Source organism: Aspergillus pseudodeflectus, assembly GCF_044049435.1.
Source record: "Aspergillus pseudodeflectus strain CBS 756.74 chromosome Unknown BJX68scaffold_7, whole genome shotgun sequence".
NCBI lineage: Eukaryota > Fungi > Ascomycota > Eurotiomycetes > Eurotiales > Aspergillaceae > Aspergillus > Aspergillus pseudodeflectus.
Window position 1 is genome coordinate 559,814 of NW_027263783.1, and position 18,308 is coordinate 578,121.

The 18,308-nt window shown below is 51.7% G+C and overlaps 8 protein-coding genes and 1 non-coding gene across 9 annotated transcripts; 4 read left to right on the forward strand and 5 right to left on the reverse strand.

The window, feature by feature from the left end:
* Positions 1 to 176: 176 nt before the first annotated feature.
* pex12 (ubiquitin-protein ligase peroxin 12) lies at positions 177 to 1,705 on the forward strand (the record flags this gene model as incomplete). The annotated part of the gene is made up of 2 exons (XM_071044691.1): positions 177 to 234; positions 297 to 1,705. The coding sequence occupies 2 exons, from the start codon at positions 177 to 179 to the stop codon at positions 1,703 to 1,705; spliced, it is 1,467 nt and encodes a 488-aa protein (XP_070902773.1).
* A 118-nt stretch (positions 1,706 to 1,823) lies between these two features.
* On the reverse strand, positions 1,824 to 3,813 carry BJX68DRAFT_193366 (glycoside hydrolase family 125 protein). Its single transcript, XM_071037437.1, has 3 exons — positions 3,542 to 3,813; positions 2,277 to 3,481; positions 1,824 to 2,210 (listed from the first exon to the last, which is right to left on the reverse strand). Exons 1-3 carry the CDS (start codon positions 3,670 to 3,672, stop codon positions 1,942 to 1,944), a joined length of 1,605 nt encoding a protein of 534 aa, XP_070902774.1. The 5' UTR covers positions 3,673 to 3,813; the 3' UTR covers positions 1,824 to 1,941.
* Positions 3,814 to 3,944: 131 nt separating this feature from the next.
* On the reverse strand, positions 3,945 to 6,227 carry BJX68DRAFT_229718 (uncharacterized protein). Its single transcript, XM_071039084.1, has 9 exons — positions 5,998 to 6,227; positions 5,884 to 5,939; positions 5,577 to 5,827; positions 5,345 to 5,523; positions 4,999 to 5,283; positions 4,924 to 4,948; positions 4,734 to 4,874; positions 4,510 to 4,686; positions 3,945 to 4,453 (listed from the first exon to the last, which is right to left on the reverse strand). Exons 1-9 carry the CDS (start codon positions 6,055 to 6,057, stop codon positions 4,302 to 4,304), a joined length of 1,326 nt encoding a protein of 441 aa, XP_070902775.1. The 5' UTR covers positions 6,058 to 6,227; the 3' UTR covers positions 3,945 to 4,301.
* A 125-nt stretch (positions 6,228 to 6,352) lies between these two features.
* On the forward strand, positions 6,353 to 7,757 carry rad18 (E3 ubiquitin-protein ligase RAD18; the record flags this gene model as incomplete). Its single annotated transcript, XM_071044692.1, has 3 exons — positions 6,353 to 6,875; positions 6,933 to 7,056; positions 7,118 to 7,757. 3 exons carry the CDS (start codon positions 6,353 to 6,355, stop codon positions 7,755 to 7,757), a joined length of 1,287 nt encoding a protein of 428 aa, XP_070902776.1.
* A 57-nt stretch (positions 7,758 to 7,814) lies between these two features.
* BJX68DRAFT_193390 (putative vacuolar sorting protein SNF7 family protein) lies at positions 7,815 to 9,681 on the reverse strand. Its single transcript, XM_071037438.1, has 5 exons — positions 9,516 to 9,681; positions 9,188 to 9,455; positions 8,864 to 9,085; positions 8,610 to 8,804; positions 7,815 to 8,558 (listed from the first exon to the last, which is right to left on the reverse strand). Exons 1-5 carry the CDS (start codon positions 9,560 to 9,562, stop codon positions 7,872 to 7,874), a joined length of 1,419 nt encoding a protein of 472 aa, XP_070902777.1. The 5' UTR covers positions 9,563 to 9,681; the 3' UTR covers positions 7,815 to 7,871.
* Positions 9,682 to 9,859: 178 nt separating this feature from the next.
* On the reverse strand, positions 9,860 to 12,619 carry BJX68DRAFT_229725 (TRAPP III-specific subunit 85 family protein). Its single transcript, XM_071039085.1, has 2 exons — positions 11,169 to 12,619; positions 9,860 to 11,106 (listed from the first exon to the last, which is right to left on the reverse strand). Exons 1-2 carry the CDS (start codon positions 12,241 to 12,243, stop codon positions 9,944 to 9,946), a joined length of 2,238 nt encoding a protein of 745 aa, XP_070902778.1. The 5' UTR covers positions 12,244 to 12,619; the 3' UTR covers positions 9,860 to 9,943.
* Positions 12,620 to 13,013: 394 nt separating this feature from the next.
* BJX68DRAFT_253240 (tRNA adenylyltransferase) lies at positions 13,014 to 17,199 on the forward strand (the record flags this gene model as incomplete). The annotated part of the gene is made up of 6 exons (XM_071042691.1): positions 13,014 to 14,376; positions 14,440 to 14,673; positions 15,286 to 15,431; positions 15,482 to 15,587; positions 15,697 to 16,127; positions 16,177 to 17,199. 6 exons carry the CDS (start codon positions 13,014 to 13,016, stop codon positions 17,197 to 17,199), a joined length of 3,303 nt encoding a protein of 1,100 aa, XP_070902779.1.
* On the reverse strand, positions 15,030 to 15,142 carry BJX68DRAFT_t35. The gene has a single exon. It is a non-coding gene; the product is annotated as a tRNA-Arg (tRNA).
* Positions 17,200 to 17,312: 113 nt separating the features above from the next.
* BJX68DRAFT_229730 (uncharacterized protein) lies at positions 17,313 to 18,280 on the forward strand. Its single transcript, XM_071039086.1, has one exon. It carries the CDS (start codon positions 17,680 to 17,682, stop codon positions 17,881 to 17,883), a length of 204 nt encoding a protein of 67 aa, XP_070902780.1. The 5' UTR covers positions 17,313 to 17,679; the 3' UTR covers positions 17,884 to 18,280.
* Positions 18,281 to 18,308: the final 28 nt, after the last annotated feature.

The window sequence follows — 18,308 nt, forward strand, 5'->3', positions numbered from 1 at the left end:
TCTTTCCCCTGTATATAATTGAGAAGTTCGGAAGATGACCACGTGCCGAAGAGCCTCGGCCCCAAACACACCGGAACCAGCTCCTCATCGCAACTTTCATTCTTGCCTGTCTTTCTCTTCCGTTGCCCTTTGAGTCGTTTCCTGGAGAGACAGATTAAGCCTACCTAATCATCACAATGGAGTACCTTCCAAGTCTCCAGCAAGAGTTCGATGAGCTCAAGCCTTCACTATTTGGTAAGCCTGACCGCGCTCAATGCGGAGCAAGCCCGGTCTCACCACTGAACTGTTTCATCCAGAATTGCTTGCGGAGCAACAGCTATCAGACCTCCTCCCTCCCTCACTACGCTACATCCTTGCCGTTGCTACACACCGTCATCCTCGATACTTGCTCCGGGTTTTGAACTCCTTCGATGAAGTCTACGCCGTCCTCTCACTTATCGTTGAACGATACTATTTGCGCAACTTCGGCGGCTCGTTCACAGAGAACTTCTACTCCCTCAAGCGCGAACGCGTTCTTTTGACGAAAAATGGCGAGATTCCTCGAGCCCAGCTCGGTGCGCCGGGCCCGGTCCGCGACAGCCTCAAGCTGCGTACACCAGATGTGTGGAAGAATCTCTTGATTATGGTGGGCGTTCCTTATCTCAAGCGCAAGCTAGATGAAGGCTACGACATTCACGCCGCTCCACAAGCGTCGCTCCTAATGAGCGGCGGGCCGCGATATAACCCAAGTGATGACCTACCGCCTAGTCCGACAATTCGTCAACGTTTTATGCACGCCTACAAATGGTTCCTGCGCAACGTCTACCCCTCCGTCAACGCAGCGTACTACTTCTCCATCCTCGCATTCAACCTCGCTTACCTCTTCGACAACACCAAATACTCTTCTCCATTCCTTTGGTTGATTGGCTCGCGAATACGCCGCCTCAGCTCCGCAGACCACCATGCCATAGCCAAGATCCTGGAAGGAAACCCTCAGAACCCGCGCGGGGCGCGAAGCCGCCCCGGTTCAGGCCTACTAGGCCTCCTAAGCCCACAAAACATCTACCCCCAACTCCTTACATCCCTCCGCTACTTCCTCCCCGCATCTATCTTCGCCCTCAAATTCCTCGAATGGTGGCACGCAAGCGACTTTTCACGCCAACTCGCCCGCAAAGCCACCGACGCCCTAGAACTCCCAGCGCCCATAACCAAGGGGATGGTCCCGCCCTCAGAACGCAAACAGACGGCCAAGAGCGAGAAACAAGACCCCACCACAACATCGCCTTCCCGTAAATCAGCCCTCAAGTCATCACCGGCCAAGCGCATCCAGCCACCCATATCCGCCTCCTCATACCTCCCTATCTTTACTGTTCCTCTCCCACCGGCCGGCTCAGACGCTGCCTCATCATGTCCCGTCTGCTTGAACCAGTTGACGAACCCCACAGCCTGCCAGACCGGCTACGTGTATTGCTACGTATGTATCTTCCACTGGCTTAACGGAGAGCACCAGCGCCAGCTGGACTTCATGAACGGGGACGGTGCTGGCGCTGCATGGGAGGATGACCTTGTCGATGGCGAGGATGGAAATGGAGAGCGGGATGATGCAGACGCTGCGCGGCTGCGGAAGAGTCGGCAGGGAAAGTGGGAGAGTGGGAAGGGGAGATGTCCGGTTACGGGGCGTAAGGTGTTGGGCGGGACTGAGGGGTTAAGGAGGGTCCTGATTTAGACCCTTCTTGAACATTCATGTTGCTCTAGGGCGTTGTATACCCACGTTAGCACATTTCGCATATGTCTTACAATGTATATAGCAATTAGACTCTGCCATCAGATACAGAGTATGCAAGCGCTCCTTTACTCTGCAAATGCTTGATATCCACAGCCAAGATTTACCGCATAAGGAACTACAACAGTATGTGTGCCACATATCCCCTTTATCCAGGAGCCAGAGCCTATAAAGTGATATCATGGGACATACGGCTCAGCCCCCTTCCCAAAAATCAAATGCGGCCGCTCAGTGGCAACCTTTAGGATCGCCTGCGCAAAGACCGAGTTCGCCCACGCAAACCACGGCCGTGTATACGACCGGATATTATTCACATCGACAGACTCATGGATCAGACCGAGAAGGCTCGAGTCACGGACGAGGTTGATGCACCGCGTGATCTCGTCGTCCGAGTCAGAGGTCATGGCTTGTACGAGTAGAGACATGGGCCAGGCGTTTTCGAGGCCGACTATTACTCTTAGTTAGATTCTTGCGTGATTTTGGGGAGAAGGTTGGTTGGAGGGGCCGGGCTTACTATGTGGTCCGCCGATGCCATGGAAGCCGGACCCGGTGAGGTAGTACGGGTTCCCTTCCTTCGAGAGGATCATCTTGCGAGTATTCTGATAGACTGGGTCCTCCTGATCCACGAAGCCAAGGATAGGCAAGGCGAGAAGTGAAGGGACGTTTGCGTCGTCCATGAGGATCTGGGATCCGTAGCCGTCGACTTCGAAGGCATACACATTGCCATACTTAGGGTGCTTAACTATAGCGTAGTCCTGAATAGCCTGCCGTAAATCGGTAGCGCGAGTCTCGAGGTTATCTGCGAGATCGGTGTGTCCGCCCGCGGCGCGGAGCATGTCTGCTGTCCGCTGGAGCTGCACGGCCATCATGGCGTTTGCGGGAATGAAGAAGCCCATGATCGTTGCGTCGTCGCTAGGGCGGAAGGCGCTGCGAATAAGGCCTGTGCCGCTGTTAAGCGGATTGCCGATGCCTGCAAGGTTCAGGGTCTCGGTTCCTAGCGTTGTTGTTCTTTGGAAAGTGTACTGGTTCGTGATGTATTGGCCTTCGCCGTTGAAGGTTGGCCGGGACTGTGCGTCTAGGACTTGGAGAAGGGTATCAAGGGCTATGAGCCAGCGGGTTGTGAGGAAATCGGTTGAGCCTGTGTTGCTGTGGAAGTCTGTTGCGAGAGCGAGGAAATTGGCTAGGGAATCGAGCTCGTATTTGCACTCGAATACTGTGGATGGTTCATATGCCGGGTGAACTTGGTCATTTTGCCCGTGGCTTGTCGGAGGGATATTGCTTGGAGGTGGAGGCTGGAATGCATTGCAGTACGGAGATTGTATAACAAATTCGGCCTGTGTGTTGATAGCTCCGAGGATAAGGTTGAAGAGCCCCTGGTCCCTGTTTGCGAGAGTCTGATAGTTTGCCAATTGGTTCGTCGAGTCGCGTAACCACTCGGCGTTAATGTCTCCTGTCACAACAAAGCTTTGGGGACCCTCCCATTGGCCGTTCTGTTTCTTGCTCTTCCTTGTCGCTGTCGTGGACCCGTCCGTGTGCCATCGGATCGTGGTATCGAGAGTATTGGGGAAAGCGTTTCTGAACAGCTGGGCGAGATCCTTATCCACCAAACGGGATGTGACATCCTCAATAACTTGCTCGACGACGGATGAGTGGAAGGTCCGGCATTCCAAAGCTGGTCGTTGAAAGGGTAGCTTTAATGGGCCGTCACTGTAGGGAGGACTGCGGGTAGCGGAAGGAGATTAGCGCGGACACTGCCATCCATGTAAAAGAAATACTCACTGCGGCGCTGAAGCATATGAGACATAGTCAGGACATGCCCGTCGAAGAAGTGCAGCATCATCCTGCAGGCCTGTAGCTCCCCTTGCTCCCAGACTCGCGAGAGAAAGGGCCAGAACCAGTGGGGAGTGCATCGTGGTGTAGCGAGTATACTTGGAGGACTGTCTATCGGGAAATCATTGTAGAGTTCAACTTGGAGGTCACATTGGGAGGAAAGGGTAAAATGGAGCTGAAGCCCCTGTTTGCTGTGGTATTTGGGGAGTTGTACATGGCGGGTGGACTCGAAATAATGCGGAGTCGAAAACGGAGACAGCAAGACTCCACTGCACAACGCCGCCGGCGATCTTCCTTCCCCGCTTCCCGCTTCTCTTCTTCCTTGTTGTATACATACATTTATTACGGAGTACTGAGTTCGGGTTACAAACCATACAACTATTCATAAAGTTCTCGCAGCCCAGTGGCTTGTAGGGTATTTGGTGGATCCCAAAGCTAGTCCATGGTTTGTTTGCCTTCTGAGTTTCTACTACAGACCCCCGCCCCTCTGAGGTGCCTCGCCCTGCCTAGTATACTACTTAAACAGGATTTCGCGAATGCTACAGCCCGTTGTGACCTCGAGGTCATCAAAGTCATGATGGACTGCGTGACTACCCTCGATTGCTTCCCATGGCTCATCTAACCCGCAGAGTGCAGAGCTAAGAATTGCGCATAACAGCCACTGCTGATCACCACACCCTTTCACTAAAATAGAACCAACGTTCGAGCTTCATTTCTTGCCAAAAAAAGACATAATATTCCCTTGTCCCGCTTTGGCACCAGCTTTTCCTTTTGGCGCACTGACCACTGGCTTCTTCTTCGGCGGCGGCGGTGCGGGCTCATCCTCTGAGAATGACTCCCAGCTGGGTTCCTCGACAGTAACTAGAATCTCATTAGCATGGTGCTATTCTTTCAGAGGCAAAGGCGCATGGTCTCACCAAGGTATCCTTCGCTGTCCTTTTTCACTGCCTTCTTCATGACCTGTCGTCGTCCTCTCCGGCGGCCACCCTTGACGATGGCTTCGACCTTCAGGTCTTCTTGTTGGGGAGGCGGTTGGTCAATATGTGCGCTGGGCTCTTCAGGCTCTGTAGCATCTGGCATTTCTTCATCCTCATCTGCACTTCATTAGCGTGGCTCTGAGAGGCATTGCTGTTGATCATACCATCGTCATCCTCCATCATTTTCCTTAACCTGTCTTCACGCTCCTTTCTGCTTTCACGAGTCTCGGCTGATGCCGGCTTTTTGGACTCGGGGAAGAGCTCCTCCTGCTCTTCATCGTCATCGGAGGCGTCACCAAGCACAACTGTAATTCGTTAGCTGATACCTAGAAGCAACGCTGTTAGGAAGCTCACCATCTTCAGGACCGCTGGGTTCGGCCTAGGCAATCGTCAGTTCATTGAATAGAAATTGATTGGGCCAACACTCACCGACTCAGCGCCGGAAGCAGCTGGCGTAGATGAATCTTCCTTCTTAAGCTTTGGCTTCGCCTTGGCAAAGGAGCTGAACAAACTTCCCCTCTCTTTCTTCGCCGGCGCGGCTTTCTCCGCTGGCTTTGTTGATGAAGTATTCTGGCGCTGCACTGGTTTGGTATCTGATCGTTCCTCCTTAACCTCGGGCTTGCTCTGCTGCGAGTCGGACTGTGCGGGCCGTTTCGCAGGAATGGTACTCGAAGGCGCGGGAGGGGGTGGCGGCGGTCGTACACCTGTTCTCCTCTATTCGGATATCAAGTTAGCATTGCGTAAATTGGAGGCGAATGGTGATATCCAGCCATACCTTGACATTCTTGTTCTGAATCATACCCCATTGCTTCCCATACTCTAAGGGGTCCTCCTTGGCGTGGGCAACGAGCATCTCCCTGGCCACATCGGTAAGAACATTCAGATCCTGAAGTAACGTAGGCTGGAGACTGTAAATGTATATGGACGATAATGACTCGAATGTTGATTTCGCATCTGCGTGCCTCGTTAACAACCAAGCCACATGTATATTTCAGCTCAGAACTTGCCCTCCAGATCTTCTTCGCGCACTAGCAACACTGAGGAAATACGGACTTGGTCCGTGGCAGCCTCCTGATTCGGCATCGAGCTGGGGATGTAGGGGCTACTCGGCATAACTTTATCTCCATCACCGGATGTACCGTTGGCTCCTGCGCCATTTGCAGTATCTTCGGCCTTCTGTATGCCCGTAAGGATATAGGTCGCGTTCACACTGCGAGGTTTCTTCGCATTCTCGGCGTGGTGGAAGTCATATAGCATTCTTTGCCTGTCAGCATCGCATTTCACTTGCAACCACTGGGATAAAGGAGAACTAACTGTTTTGCCAACGTGCTATGAGCCCTCAATGCCCGACCGAGCGAGCGATAAGTAACCTAATGCCGCGCAGTCAGTAAGAGTTCATCAGCAGGGCGGGATCTCCTCAATACGCACAGTACGTCGCTCATTGAGGACATTTTCCGCCAAGTACTTCTTATAATCAGCAACTGCCATTGAGATCAACAGGAATTCGACTTTGTCAGTCGTTCAACAATAATTCTGTTTGCGATCGAGCTCCAAGAAACATGGTGATCGGTGACGCGTCGGGGGCCTCCGCCGAACCACTTTACGCGTATCAGTCAGCTGCAGGTTCGGTCTTGGCATCTCAATCCGTCTCTTCCTGCTGCTCAAAAAGTTGCCTCACTCACGGACGAAGAAGAAGCAGCCTGGAGCACCGATCGCTGCCTCGGCCCATCATTTTGAGGGTTAATAGTGCTCCGATCTGGCACGTCTTGAAACGCGAACACCCATGGAGCCGGCGTTCGATCTCCCCGATTCCACGGACTGGCTCGACACGCCATTGAAGCTGCTCGCGCCGCTCGAGTCCTCGCTGCGATGTCAAGTCTGCAAAGACTTTTTCGATAACCCCGTTATTACATCCTGCAGTCATACATTCTGCTCGCTGTGTATCCGGAGGTGTCTAAGTTCAGAGGGAAAATGCCCGACGTGTCGGAGTTCAGACCAGGAATTAAAGTTGCGGCGGAACTGGGCTGTTCAGGAGCTTGTTGAAGCTTTTACAAATGCGAGACCGAGTGTGCTGGACCTGGCCAAGAGGGCCACGAAGAGTGGGAGCATTGCTGCTGGGATTGAGGGGGCAGATACTGAGGAGCCTGTTACTAAGAAGCGCAAACTCGAGGACGAGGTCAATGGAACAGAGACGAAGTCCGATGAAGGGGTGCGCACTCGGTCACAAAGTCGGGGGATGTCGCGGTCGGCGCAGCCTGCTGCCATAGAGATCATTGACGACATTGAAGATGAGGAGTATATTCCAGGTGAGTCTATTAAACACTCCGTTAGCTGTGTTTGGAGAGAGTTAACTCTCGGATCAGATGACGGGCTGGTCCCGTGCCCTATCTGTCGACGGAGAATGAAGAACGAGGCCGTGTTCCGACATCTTGACTCATGCACAGGCAAGCAGGGCGGTTCAACCGAACCAAAACCGGCAGCTTTCGGGTGAGACATGTGCAGCCAACCTTCAGCGTTGTGAGCAAAACAATTAACTTGTACCCGATAGCTCTTTATCGACCGTTCCACGCAGACCATTCCAAGATGCTACCCAAAAACCGCCTGAAAGACTCCCAGCCATCAATTACTCGCTATTAAAGGAGACAGTGCTGCGCAAGAAACTGAAAGATCTCGGTATACCGCACTCGGGCCCACGAGCCCTGATGCAAAGGCGGCATACCGAGTGGATGAATCTATGGAATGCAAATTGTGACTCCAAAGCGCCGAAGCCGAAAAGCCAATTGTTGCGTGAACTTGACGTCTGGGAGCGCACGCAAGGTGGAAGCTCGTCGACCCCAACTGACACAACAAGCACTGTCATGCGCAAGGACTTTGATTCAGCTGGATGGTCGGCGAGCTATGATACCGACTTTAAGCAACTAATTGCAAATGCGCGAAAGAAGAGCGATGCTGTCGTCCGCTCGACAATACCTAGTGCATCACCAGTTGCCTCGAATGAGCCGCAAAGCTCTCCAGTCGTAGAAGCGTCGGGGAAGGTGCCAATGCCCGAAGTCCCAGCCAGTCCAGCAGCCCCGGTTTTGAATGCGAACCTACCTAATGGTGTCGTCCTTGCATCGACCCCTATGGAGAGTGCGCCCCTCGAATGGATTTCTGGAGTACAACAGAACCCAGAGGACCCTGATCTCTAACAACAACTGGTGACTAGCTGTCGTTATCGAAGAATATCTTTGCAGCCGTTCGGTGACGATAGATGTTCCAGAAGATATATCCCGCGCGAAGTTCTGTTCATAGTGAGCGTAAGCTCAAGCATTTTCCTCTACTGACATCCGCGAAAGTTTCTCGATACTTTCTTCCAAAGCGGAGCCGACGTTCTGGTCAAGCGGTGCTTTTCGTATAGCTCCTTTGGTCTCCAGACCGAGGTTGTCGAGTTCGGCGAGCTGCTTGCGGGTCTTCTCTGCCTCCTCCTCTTCCTTCGCTGCACGTTCCAACGACTCCAACTCCTGAAGCTCATCATCGATTTCAGTGTCATCGATCTGAGGACCAGCTTCTCCGATGATGTTACCGATCTCATCCACTTTGGACATCTCCTCGTGCAGCTCCTCAACCACATCCTCGACCTTGGACACATCTCCGACCTGGGCATTGAGACCTCGAAGGACGCCGGTACTCGCTTGCATGACCTTGACATACTCAACCTGGTCTTGCGCTTGTTCGATCTTGAGATAAACCTGTTCCAGCTGTGCCAGAGTATCAAGTCGCTGCTGCAGATTATGCTCCGCGAGCTTCTTAGACCGCACTGCAGCGAGAGCTGAAACACGATTCTTATTGTTTAAGGCGGCCTTTGCTGTTGTGTTAAGCTCGGCAATCTTTTTCTCCAGACCCTCAACCTGTTTCGACATTGTCGTTGTCAGAGACCGAATGGAGGCAATCGTCGTGTCTTGCTGGGTAATCTCCTTTGGGGAGTCATTTGTGGGACGGAATCTGATCGTCTATGACCTAATCAGCTCATATCCATATCCGAAGAATAAGCTGTTACTTACCTTGCCATCATACGCAATGGCTCCCTTATCACGGGATAGATATAGCAATAGAACATCAAAATCAGCATTAGACAGCTCACTTTCCTCATCTAGAATCGTCGCGAAGCTCTCCACAAAGCCCTCTTTCGTATAAATCAACTCCGTCCTCGACGGATTCGAACCCATAACTCGCCTCACCACCTTATCCGCAGCCTCCTAAACAAGTATCAGCAACCCTCAAGAACGGTACTCACCCAGCGCATGCCAGCACATACCTGAAGATTCTCCACCAACACCAATTCCTGCGCCTGTAGCTTCCCGCCGTCTGACACAGCTCCAACCACAATGCCGCGTATTTGCTTCAGACCCCAGACCATGACATTCCAGGGACTCAGCGCCGTTGTATCTATAAGACCCCATTGTGGCTTCCGCAAACTTGTCCCGCTAGCCTTGAACAACTGAAGAGGAACCATGACGCGATTCCAGACAGCATCCTCCTATACACCCCGAAAAAGCCCAAGAGTTAGCACACTCCATATCAGAGCAGTAGTGCTCGCACCATAACCTCAAAAGCAAGAGAAGAGAGGAGCGGAACATACAAAAACACTCCCCAGCGCAACGGGCCTCCCTAACTGCGGACTCTCCAGATCGCGCACCAAGCCATCATCAACCCTCAGCACCAAATGATTCGACTTGCGCTTCTGCGCCGCTTCCGAACCGGGGCTACTACCACTCGATGATGCAATGTATCCATTCCGCGCGGCCTTCACCAAGGCTTGTTCCCATGCCGTGGCATTCACGTGGTACCCGTCGGGATTCGTTTTCTTCTGAGTCGAGAAGTCGGAGTAGAGCGAGGGAAGGCGGTTTCTGGCGTAGCGACGGTTGGTTAGTTGGTTCTTATGGAGTGCTAGAGTGTGTTTACTGTACTTTCTGAAAGAGTCTTGGGTGAGAATATACTTGAGAAGGTCGCTCATGGTTCGGATCGGTTGTTCGCTAATTCGGGAGCTATGAGAAGCTTCGAGGTAACGAGTTGATAACAATTTTTGGTTGACTACTTTTAATGATTTGAGGTTGATCGCCAGTGGAGTTTAGTTGCGATCTTGGAAATTGAAACATCACCTGTTGGGGCTTATCGATAAGGATCTTTTGTCACGTGCGACTATTCAAGGACCCTGGCAACCAAGCTTCCGTTCAATAGAAACGTCGTTCCATGTATATGTTGTACTCCGTACATACAATGAATGAAACATTGGAACCTCGGAAAACTGCAGTTTGTACAAGTCTCGCGGGAGACAACTGTGAATCTATTAAACTATTTAGCCTATGATACGCCTCATATCCGTCATCGCCTATGATTATGCTCGTTCAAAATCGTCATTGCCCAGATTATCTTCGTCCCTCGCTGGCTGAACCGGCGGAAGAGCAAGACTTCCCATGTCCAGCGGGTTGACGATCAAGGACCTGCGGTTCAACCGTCTGTCCAGCTTCTCACTAGTTTCCTCGTTGTCCAAGGGATCCGTGCTGCCAGTTTCCTCCTTGATATCCAGCCCGCGGGCCTCGAGATACCCGACTTTCACTGAGAGCCGCAGGTTGTCGACGAGTGTCTGCATCTCCGGCATTGGAAAGACACCATCGCTCCCCATGACGTCCGCGTAGAGACGCTCGGCCTCTTCGAGACATGCAGAGGCTAGCGCTGGCTTTCCGAGTCGAAGCCACATGTCAGCTGCGAAGAGACTCCACATCCCGGCCTTGCGGCGTCGCGAACCCCATCGCACACCGTTCACGGGAGCTCGAGAGGCATAGCATGCTGAGATTCTTTCGCTGAAAAGGGCCTGCCCGATAGACTCTATTAAGCCCAGGTCCATGGCCCGCATGGCCCACTTGGCTGCGCTCTCGGCGGCCGAGCCGCCACGGATTTTCAACAACTCAACAGCTAGGGTAAGGCAACGCAGTGTGTTGGGGGCGTCTGAGCATCGAGTAAGATATGAATAACATGCCGTTTCGAACATCTGGTCGATGTTCTCAAGCTTCGTCTTTGTGCCCATTCCGAGAGGATTTAAGAGTAAGCTCACGGCGCACATCTCGTAAGCACCAGCGTGGTGCTTCCAAGCTTTATCATTGGCATAATCTGAGCGTAGCAACTCATACGTAGATCCGGAAAGCTTCCAATCGCGGAGCATGAAAGCATAGTCTGCCATTTTCCGTAACAAAGCTTCGTCGTTGTCATAGTCGTAGAAGCCATGAGCCACATTATAATTCCCACTCGCCCCGCCACCAGCGCCTGTCAAGCTGGAGCGAGAACTAGATCCGAACCCTGCCCATTTTCGTGACATTGACATGAACCTGCCACTAATACCACGCCGTCTTGACGCCACTCGATCATTCCAAACGGCTACTTTGTTCTCCATGAACGGGATGACCGACTGGGCTACCAGTTCTCGGACAAAGCTTTTAATTGCCATGATGTCAGATTCGAATAGATACAAAAGGCCGTCCGAGTCAAGGTCGACCAATGGTTCTACATGTGTCAGCAAGAAGAGCACAAGAAATATGCCAAATTCGGGTCTTGATTCAACTTACCCGCGCGGCTGAGAAGCCGCTCAGAAGGCGACAACCACTCACACTCCGGCACCTGCACGCTATCGTCATCCGTAACCACACATTGATTACTGCGTAACCGCAACAAGTGGCAATGTAAGCCAAAATGGCGCTTCATTTGATCGTAGAGCTTGGTTGACTCGGATATGTCGTCGCGGTCTTCATCGTGCACAAGTACGTAGTATCGAAGGTACTCTGGGTGGATCCAGTCTGGTACCCTCCTGCTACCATTGTTCGTATCTGCGTACAGTTGCCGGAGGGACTCGAGGGGAGCGGGATTGCGCGAGCTGGTAGCAATCACACTTGCAACAGGATGGCGGAATGTTTCGTGGGGAGAGGCAGTGGCAATCGACAGCAGTTGGCGTAGGTATAGTTTATATAGAGGCGAGGTAGTGGAGGGACCCAAAAGGTCGTTATGGTGTAACGATCCGCCCAGCGGAGTATCAGGCGATTCTAGCTGCTTTTCTAGAACAGACTCAACCTGGGCCAGAGACGAATTTCGCCCCTGATTCAGACCGTCAGGGGGTTGGCAGCTTTCCTTCAAATCCACGAACCGCACTCCATAATCTTCCCAGCCGCGACTTGACCCAACGCTATCCCGAATAACAAGCTTCCCGGGCACATTTTCCCCAAACGGCCGTATCAGTTCCCAGAAGCCATCCTTGAACCCTTTTTGCCGCACCAGCTCATCGGTATCAGGCGAGGCGTAAACACCAATAACAGGAGAGAAGGAGCGAATGATGAGGGATCGCGTTTCTAGCGCGGCATCTGCCCGTCCATCTACGGGTGAACCCAGCGACGACCTCCCTGCTTGCGGAGTTGACGACCTGGCAGGCCGGCCGTGGGGGGACGCAGTTCGGAGCGGAAGCTCGGAGGTGGTTCGCGATAGCGGGGGTGTGGGAGACGTGCCTATCCTTGACTCAGCCCGGTCCGACTCTAGAGATGCAGTCGAGTCGCGCCGCTGGCTGGGGTATCTCGTCTTGGAAGCGACACGCGGCACGCCGGGCGAGAAGGACGGCGGAGGTTTGACCGGAGCAGCATCTCCGGGCGATGTCATGGACCCGAATGGATTCCGAGAAATAACAAGGAATGGTAACTCGGAGGCTGTAGGTCTAGCCCATGGACTGATGGTACGAGGAGTACGAGGATATCAGACGTCGAGAAAGTCGTAAAGAAAGCAACACGGCGTGAAGATGCGGAATTGATGTGAAGCAATGACGATAACTTGAAGGTGAGGCGTCAGGCGGTTGTCCGGACAAGGCCAAGTCACAGACGCCGAAACGTGGAGCAGTTCAAATCGAGCGAATCGCGGCGGATTTGCGCATCCCTCAACATGTGAACCAAACAGCAGCATCAAGCGACTGGCTCGGGCAGGGAATAAAGATTGTTTGAGTCGTGCTATTTCTTTGACAGAGCAATGCTAGGATGCGAAGAGAGCAATTGGCACAGCCAATAATGAAGGCGGTGATCGTTCTCGCCGGCTGAGCTTCGCCATCTTCTTTGATGCCATGACTCAAAGGCATATCCAACCCTGCTATCACATAGCTTTCCCTCGTTCTTTCCCCTCCATGGGATCGCGCTCCCTTAATGTTTGCGTCTTCCCTCTTATTGACTCATAGTTCTGTCAGACTCTCTCAATCAGCGACATACTTCTCCAGACCCCCACTCTCCGAACCCTTAGCCATTCTTTCAAAGCGCCGTCCGACCCAATCTACTCCCTACAGCCGTTATATGAGCCGTCTCCAGATTGTTGACTCTCCCTCCCCGCGAGCAAGCAAGAGGAGACGCACTTCTCAAGCCTCTCCTGTCGAGATACCTGCGGCAGTCATGACCCCACCCGAAGACTGGGCTTCGCCGCAACTTCCTACTATCAAGCTCACGCCTCTCGAAAATACCTTGAAGACCCTCCTCGTCGATGTTGCTCAGTACATCCGGGAACACAACTTAAAAGGTGCGCGCAGCAATGCCGACACTCCAGATACTGTGCTCCGATTTACGGGGGGCTGGGTACGGGACAAGCTGTTGGGCGTGCAAAGCCATGACATTGATGTCGGAATCAATAACATGACTGGCTACGAGTTTGGGACGAACCTCAAGAAGTATTTGGACAAACCTGGGATTCTGGAGAAGTATCGGAAAAACCATGAAGAAGGGGAACTACAACAAGCGATCATCCGTCTCCACAAAATTGAGGCCAACCCCGAAAAGTCGAAGCACTTAGAAACGGTGACAACGAAAATCTTTGGCTTTGATGTAGATTTAGTTAATCTGCGGAAGGAGTCATATTCCGAAGACAGTCGAACTCCACAAATGGAATTTGGAACGCCGGAGGAAGATGCTTTGCGCCGTGATGCGACGATTAATGCTCTTTTCTACAACCTGAACGAGTCCAAGGTCGAGGATTTTACAGGGAGGGGCTTGTTGGATATGAAGAATGAAATCATTCGAACTCCGCTGGAGCCGTATCAGACTTTCAAAGATGATCCGCTTCGAGTGCTGCGGCTGATTCGATTTGCTAGTCGACTGGGTTACCGCATTGACACGGACACTGAGACTGCGATGCAGCATGGCGAAATTAGCAACGCACTCACGCATAAAATTAGCAAAGAGCGTGTCGGTATCGAGGTGGAAAAGATGCTCCAAGGCCCTGACCCCCGCAGGGCTCTTCATATTATTGATCGACTGAAGCTTTATCCAACGATTTTCGCCAATCATCAGGATGATGTGGTACCGGAAACATCATCTTGGTCCCTCGCCTACGATGCCCTCCATCGCTTATTGTCCTCGGATGAGGAGGTAGAAGCTATGAAGCGCGTCCGCACCTTGCTCGTGCGCGACACGCTCGAGAAGTACTATGCTTGGATGATTGCTGCGCACGCTCCATGGTCGGCCGTTTCTACGCGGCCTGCGCCTAGCGGCAAGAAGTCATTTCTACCCCGGATGGCAGAGGTTGCTCGGGATAGCCTACGGGCAGATAATAAAACGGTTACAATGCTGGGACAGACCGCGAACCACTGGCGTAACATCATTGACGTCAAAGCCGCAGTCGTTGAGGGTCAAATGCAAGGGACACCAGCGGTGATCCGGCAACAGGTTGGGTTACACATCCGATCCTGGGAGAAGGACTGGAGACTTTGCATCCTCTTGTCTCTGCTACAGGAGATCATGCAGGGGGGTGAGTTTGTCCAAGGTAAGCTTTCTCTAATCAGAATGTCATTGGTGCAGGATAATTTTGCTTACTTCGTCCACACAGTGGTGCAAACCTATGATCGATTCCTGTCCTACATTCTCGAACAAAGACTTGACAGTGCATTTGAGTTGAAGCCCATCGTAAATGGGGACGAGGTCAAGAAATTCTTGGACGCGAAAAGCGGCCGATGGTTGTCTACGGCCTTGGATTTTGTGATTCAGTGGCAGTTGCTACACCCTGAGAATCAGGACAAGCAACAGGCACTAGAGGAGCTGGGTCGCAGACGAGAGGAGCTAGGTATTTGAGTTAGCGAGAGACTAAAGTACCAAATAACATGGCCCGGTTGCGATACATTCCTGGTAGCAGATGTTTGACATCCATCACCAGAGGCTCGATCTATTGAGAGTACTAGCATAGCAATCCAGCCCCAGTTATGACAAGGGCACTAGTAATCATTCTTAATCTGTAAAGTGAAGAAGAAGCTGCGTTGCTGCCTACGCGCCTGGCTTTTGCCATCAACAGCAAATATTTTTGCCAACATATTGGGCCCAGAAAGACTGTCGTGAGCTCTGAAGTTTTTCAGTCATTTTTTAGCAAGCAGGACGCGGCGTTTCACAAAAACGGTAACTAAAAAAAATTTAGAACGTAAAATGAGCTCCCGGCGGGGCTCGAACCCGCAATCTTGGGATACCTCTACCGCGTACTTGAGACTCCTCTCAATCAAGCGATGTAGAAGTCACACGCCTTACCATTAGGCCACGGGAGCATGGTTGTTAATTACTTCATTTTCGTTTAAGCAACACTAGGCAAGGAACAAGATTTGCCCCACTTCTGATTGTCATTGAGCTCCTCTTACTCTCCTCCGATTGCCTGAGGAAACCACCCAGCTTCGACGTGGAATGATGGAAGAACTTCGCAACGAGACACCCAAAGCGCTTCAGCCCCCAGAGTCACTTTTAACTTCTGATTCAGCCATTCATAAACAAGCTAATCCTCAGAATCTGGATCAACTCTGGCAAGAAGTATCCACCAATTATGGTTCGGATAAATCTGCTGTATGAACCTCATATTTCAACGATGGGTGGCTGTTGCTAACGTTCGATAGACCTGCGAGGCTCTAATGATCGCGCAGGGATTCCTGCGAGATTGGAAAAGGGAGAGCCTGTCAGAAATCGATAAAGCAGCTATTGAAAATCTCTATAGCTGGGCGAGTAAATTGGCTATCCCGTCTTCAGTATTTACCGAGTCTCTCGACGGATCTTTATCGCCACGTTGGTCCCCAGTGATGCCAACTTCTGACTGAGCTGACCGTGGCTTTAGTGCTAGACCAGAGCCGCCAGATATGCACTCTCGCTGTGTCGGTGATTTCAGCCTTGGCTGGTTTGACACCCTTACACGCCGTGGCCGCTACAGAGGACATTGTGGTTGCTCTGGCAAGTGTTACTTCCGAGGACGATGCCTGGACTACACACGAGGCGTGCTCTACCACCAATGCATTGTTGAAGAGCTTCGCCAGTGACTCAGAATCATCAACATTTTGGCATATACTGGAATCCATCCTCAAAAATCGGATCAAACCGCTTTTCGCAAAGACCAAGAATCCTGCAATAACAGCAACCGGCCGAAAGAATCTTCACCCCATTCCATTGCCTCGGTTTGATCTGAGTGTTCTGGATCCTGAGACAAAGCCATGGAAGATACACGATGTCCATATCACTACCGTATTCTCGTGGATTATCCATCAATATCAGGTGTGTGGTAGCTACATGCATACGCTTAACCCTACTAACTTCGATTCAGTCAACAGATATCACGTATCTGGAAGCACACTTCCCTCTTCTAGTGCCACCTATCCTCACGTTAATTGACGATGAGAGCGTCTCCGTCAAACGACGTGGTTGCCTCCTATTAACTCAACTGCTAAACCCAATTCGTGAAAGCAAATCTGACATTCTCCGACGAACAAATCTTTCCTCCGTGTTCGAAGATGCTATCAGACCCTGCTTCCACTCGCTTCCAACAATTACACCAGAAGATGATTCCATCCAGCTCCTCGCAGCAGCATACCCAGCTCTGCGCGCCCTCCTTCAAGCAAGCTACAAAACACTCATCCCTCCAGCTAACCAAGCCCCTTCAATAAGTTTGAAAGAGGAGGATATGTTCATATCAACCACAACCAAGACTTTACGCGATCACCTCATTCCCTCCTTCCACCATATCAGCTCCACAAACACCACGTCAGATTCTACCTTCGCTTCGTTCCCTCACCCCCGTCTATCAACTCTTCTTCTCAATCAAATCTGCGCTACGTGCACGGATCTAGGAGTTCATACTACCAAATATCTTCAGGATATCGTTCCCCTCCTCTACAGTACCCTGTCCAACCCTTTTGGAACTGCACATCCACCCTTCCTTCTTTCAGCGGTCTCAGTCGCAAGGGTCGTAATCCTAAGCGCACATCCACGAATTTGGAGATGGCGAGGCGAGCTCCTAGGTGCAATATGCTCCTGCTGGCTACACATCTTGGGGGAGGAATCCGATACCGAACACAGAGGGTCAAAATCTACATCAACGCCTTCTCCAGAAGAATCTAGAAGGTTACAGCTGGAAAAGCTACAGATGGAACTCCAGGGCCTCGCATATCTTTTACGATATGCACTCGAAAACCCCATTCACCCAGAGGGCGATGAAGGGCAACGCGAGGCGCAAGACAGCATAGCGAAAGAGATACAGATGTTGGTCGACGCGGACGACAATGTTAGAAATTGTCTTCTTCATGAAGTAAATCCGGATGATCCAGGTTACTTTGGGTTGAATGCCTGATGATACGATACCTACACTGGAGCGCTTTTCACCTGTCAGACAGTCCTTGCTCAAATGCATTACGTGCATTAATTGAACCTTGGCGAGTAAATGATATGCTTGGTAGCCATCCCGGGACAAAGCAACCGGACACAGCGTTTCCCCAGGTATACGAACCCTATTCTGTCTTTGAACCCTGCTGGAAGTGTTTCGCCCGCTCCAAGTGGCCGACTCCCTCAAAGCTTGCGTTTTATGCTCGCAGCCGATTTCTAAGTCTTCCAGCCTCCGTAGACATACGCCGGTCAATGAATGATTTGACCTTGGAAAAGCAACAAGTGCTCTAGACATCTTGGTCACGCGGAAGCTTTGTATCTGCCCTAGTTTTTTCTCCAATCCCTCCTCCAACCGCAATTTCGCAGTCACTTTCTCTACGAGAGCAGTAGAACTGGCGACAAAACCCAAAAGGCGTTGTATAAAAGCTCTCATGGAAAGCGGCTGATCATGCCATTTGACCTTCTGGTCCGTTCACCGATCGTCTTCCCTGTCGCCATATATCTAGCCACGCTATACGGCTGCCTCTACCTGCTCTTCACCACAGTAACGGATATCTCGAAACCCCATATGGCTGGAGCACCGGAATCAACAGCCTCGCATATCTCGGAGTCGGGGTCGGCCTCATCGGAGGCCAAATCGTCTTCGCACTAGCCACTGACCGCATAATCAGGCGACTCAAGAAGCGCAAAAAAAAAACAAAAAAAAACGAGTACGAGCCTGAAATGCGGTTAGCAACTACCATCCTCTTTGCCCTATTCGTTCCCGTCTCATTCTTCTGGTCCGGCTGGTCTACTCAGCAGAAAACGCACTGGATAGTCACCATTATCGGCCTTGCACCTTTTGCTTTCAGCATGGTGGGTATCTATATTACTCTGCAGATCTATGTGATTGCTTGCTATCCACAGTACGCGGCGTCGGCGACTGCCACGGTGATCATCACTCGCTCGCTAATGGGTGCCTTGCTGCCGCTGGGGGCTGGCGCATATACGCGGCTTGGGATATGGATGGGGCAATTCCCTGCTTGGGTTCGTTATGCCCGGTACGCTCATTACTGTTCCATTGCTATTCTACAGATA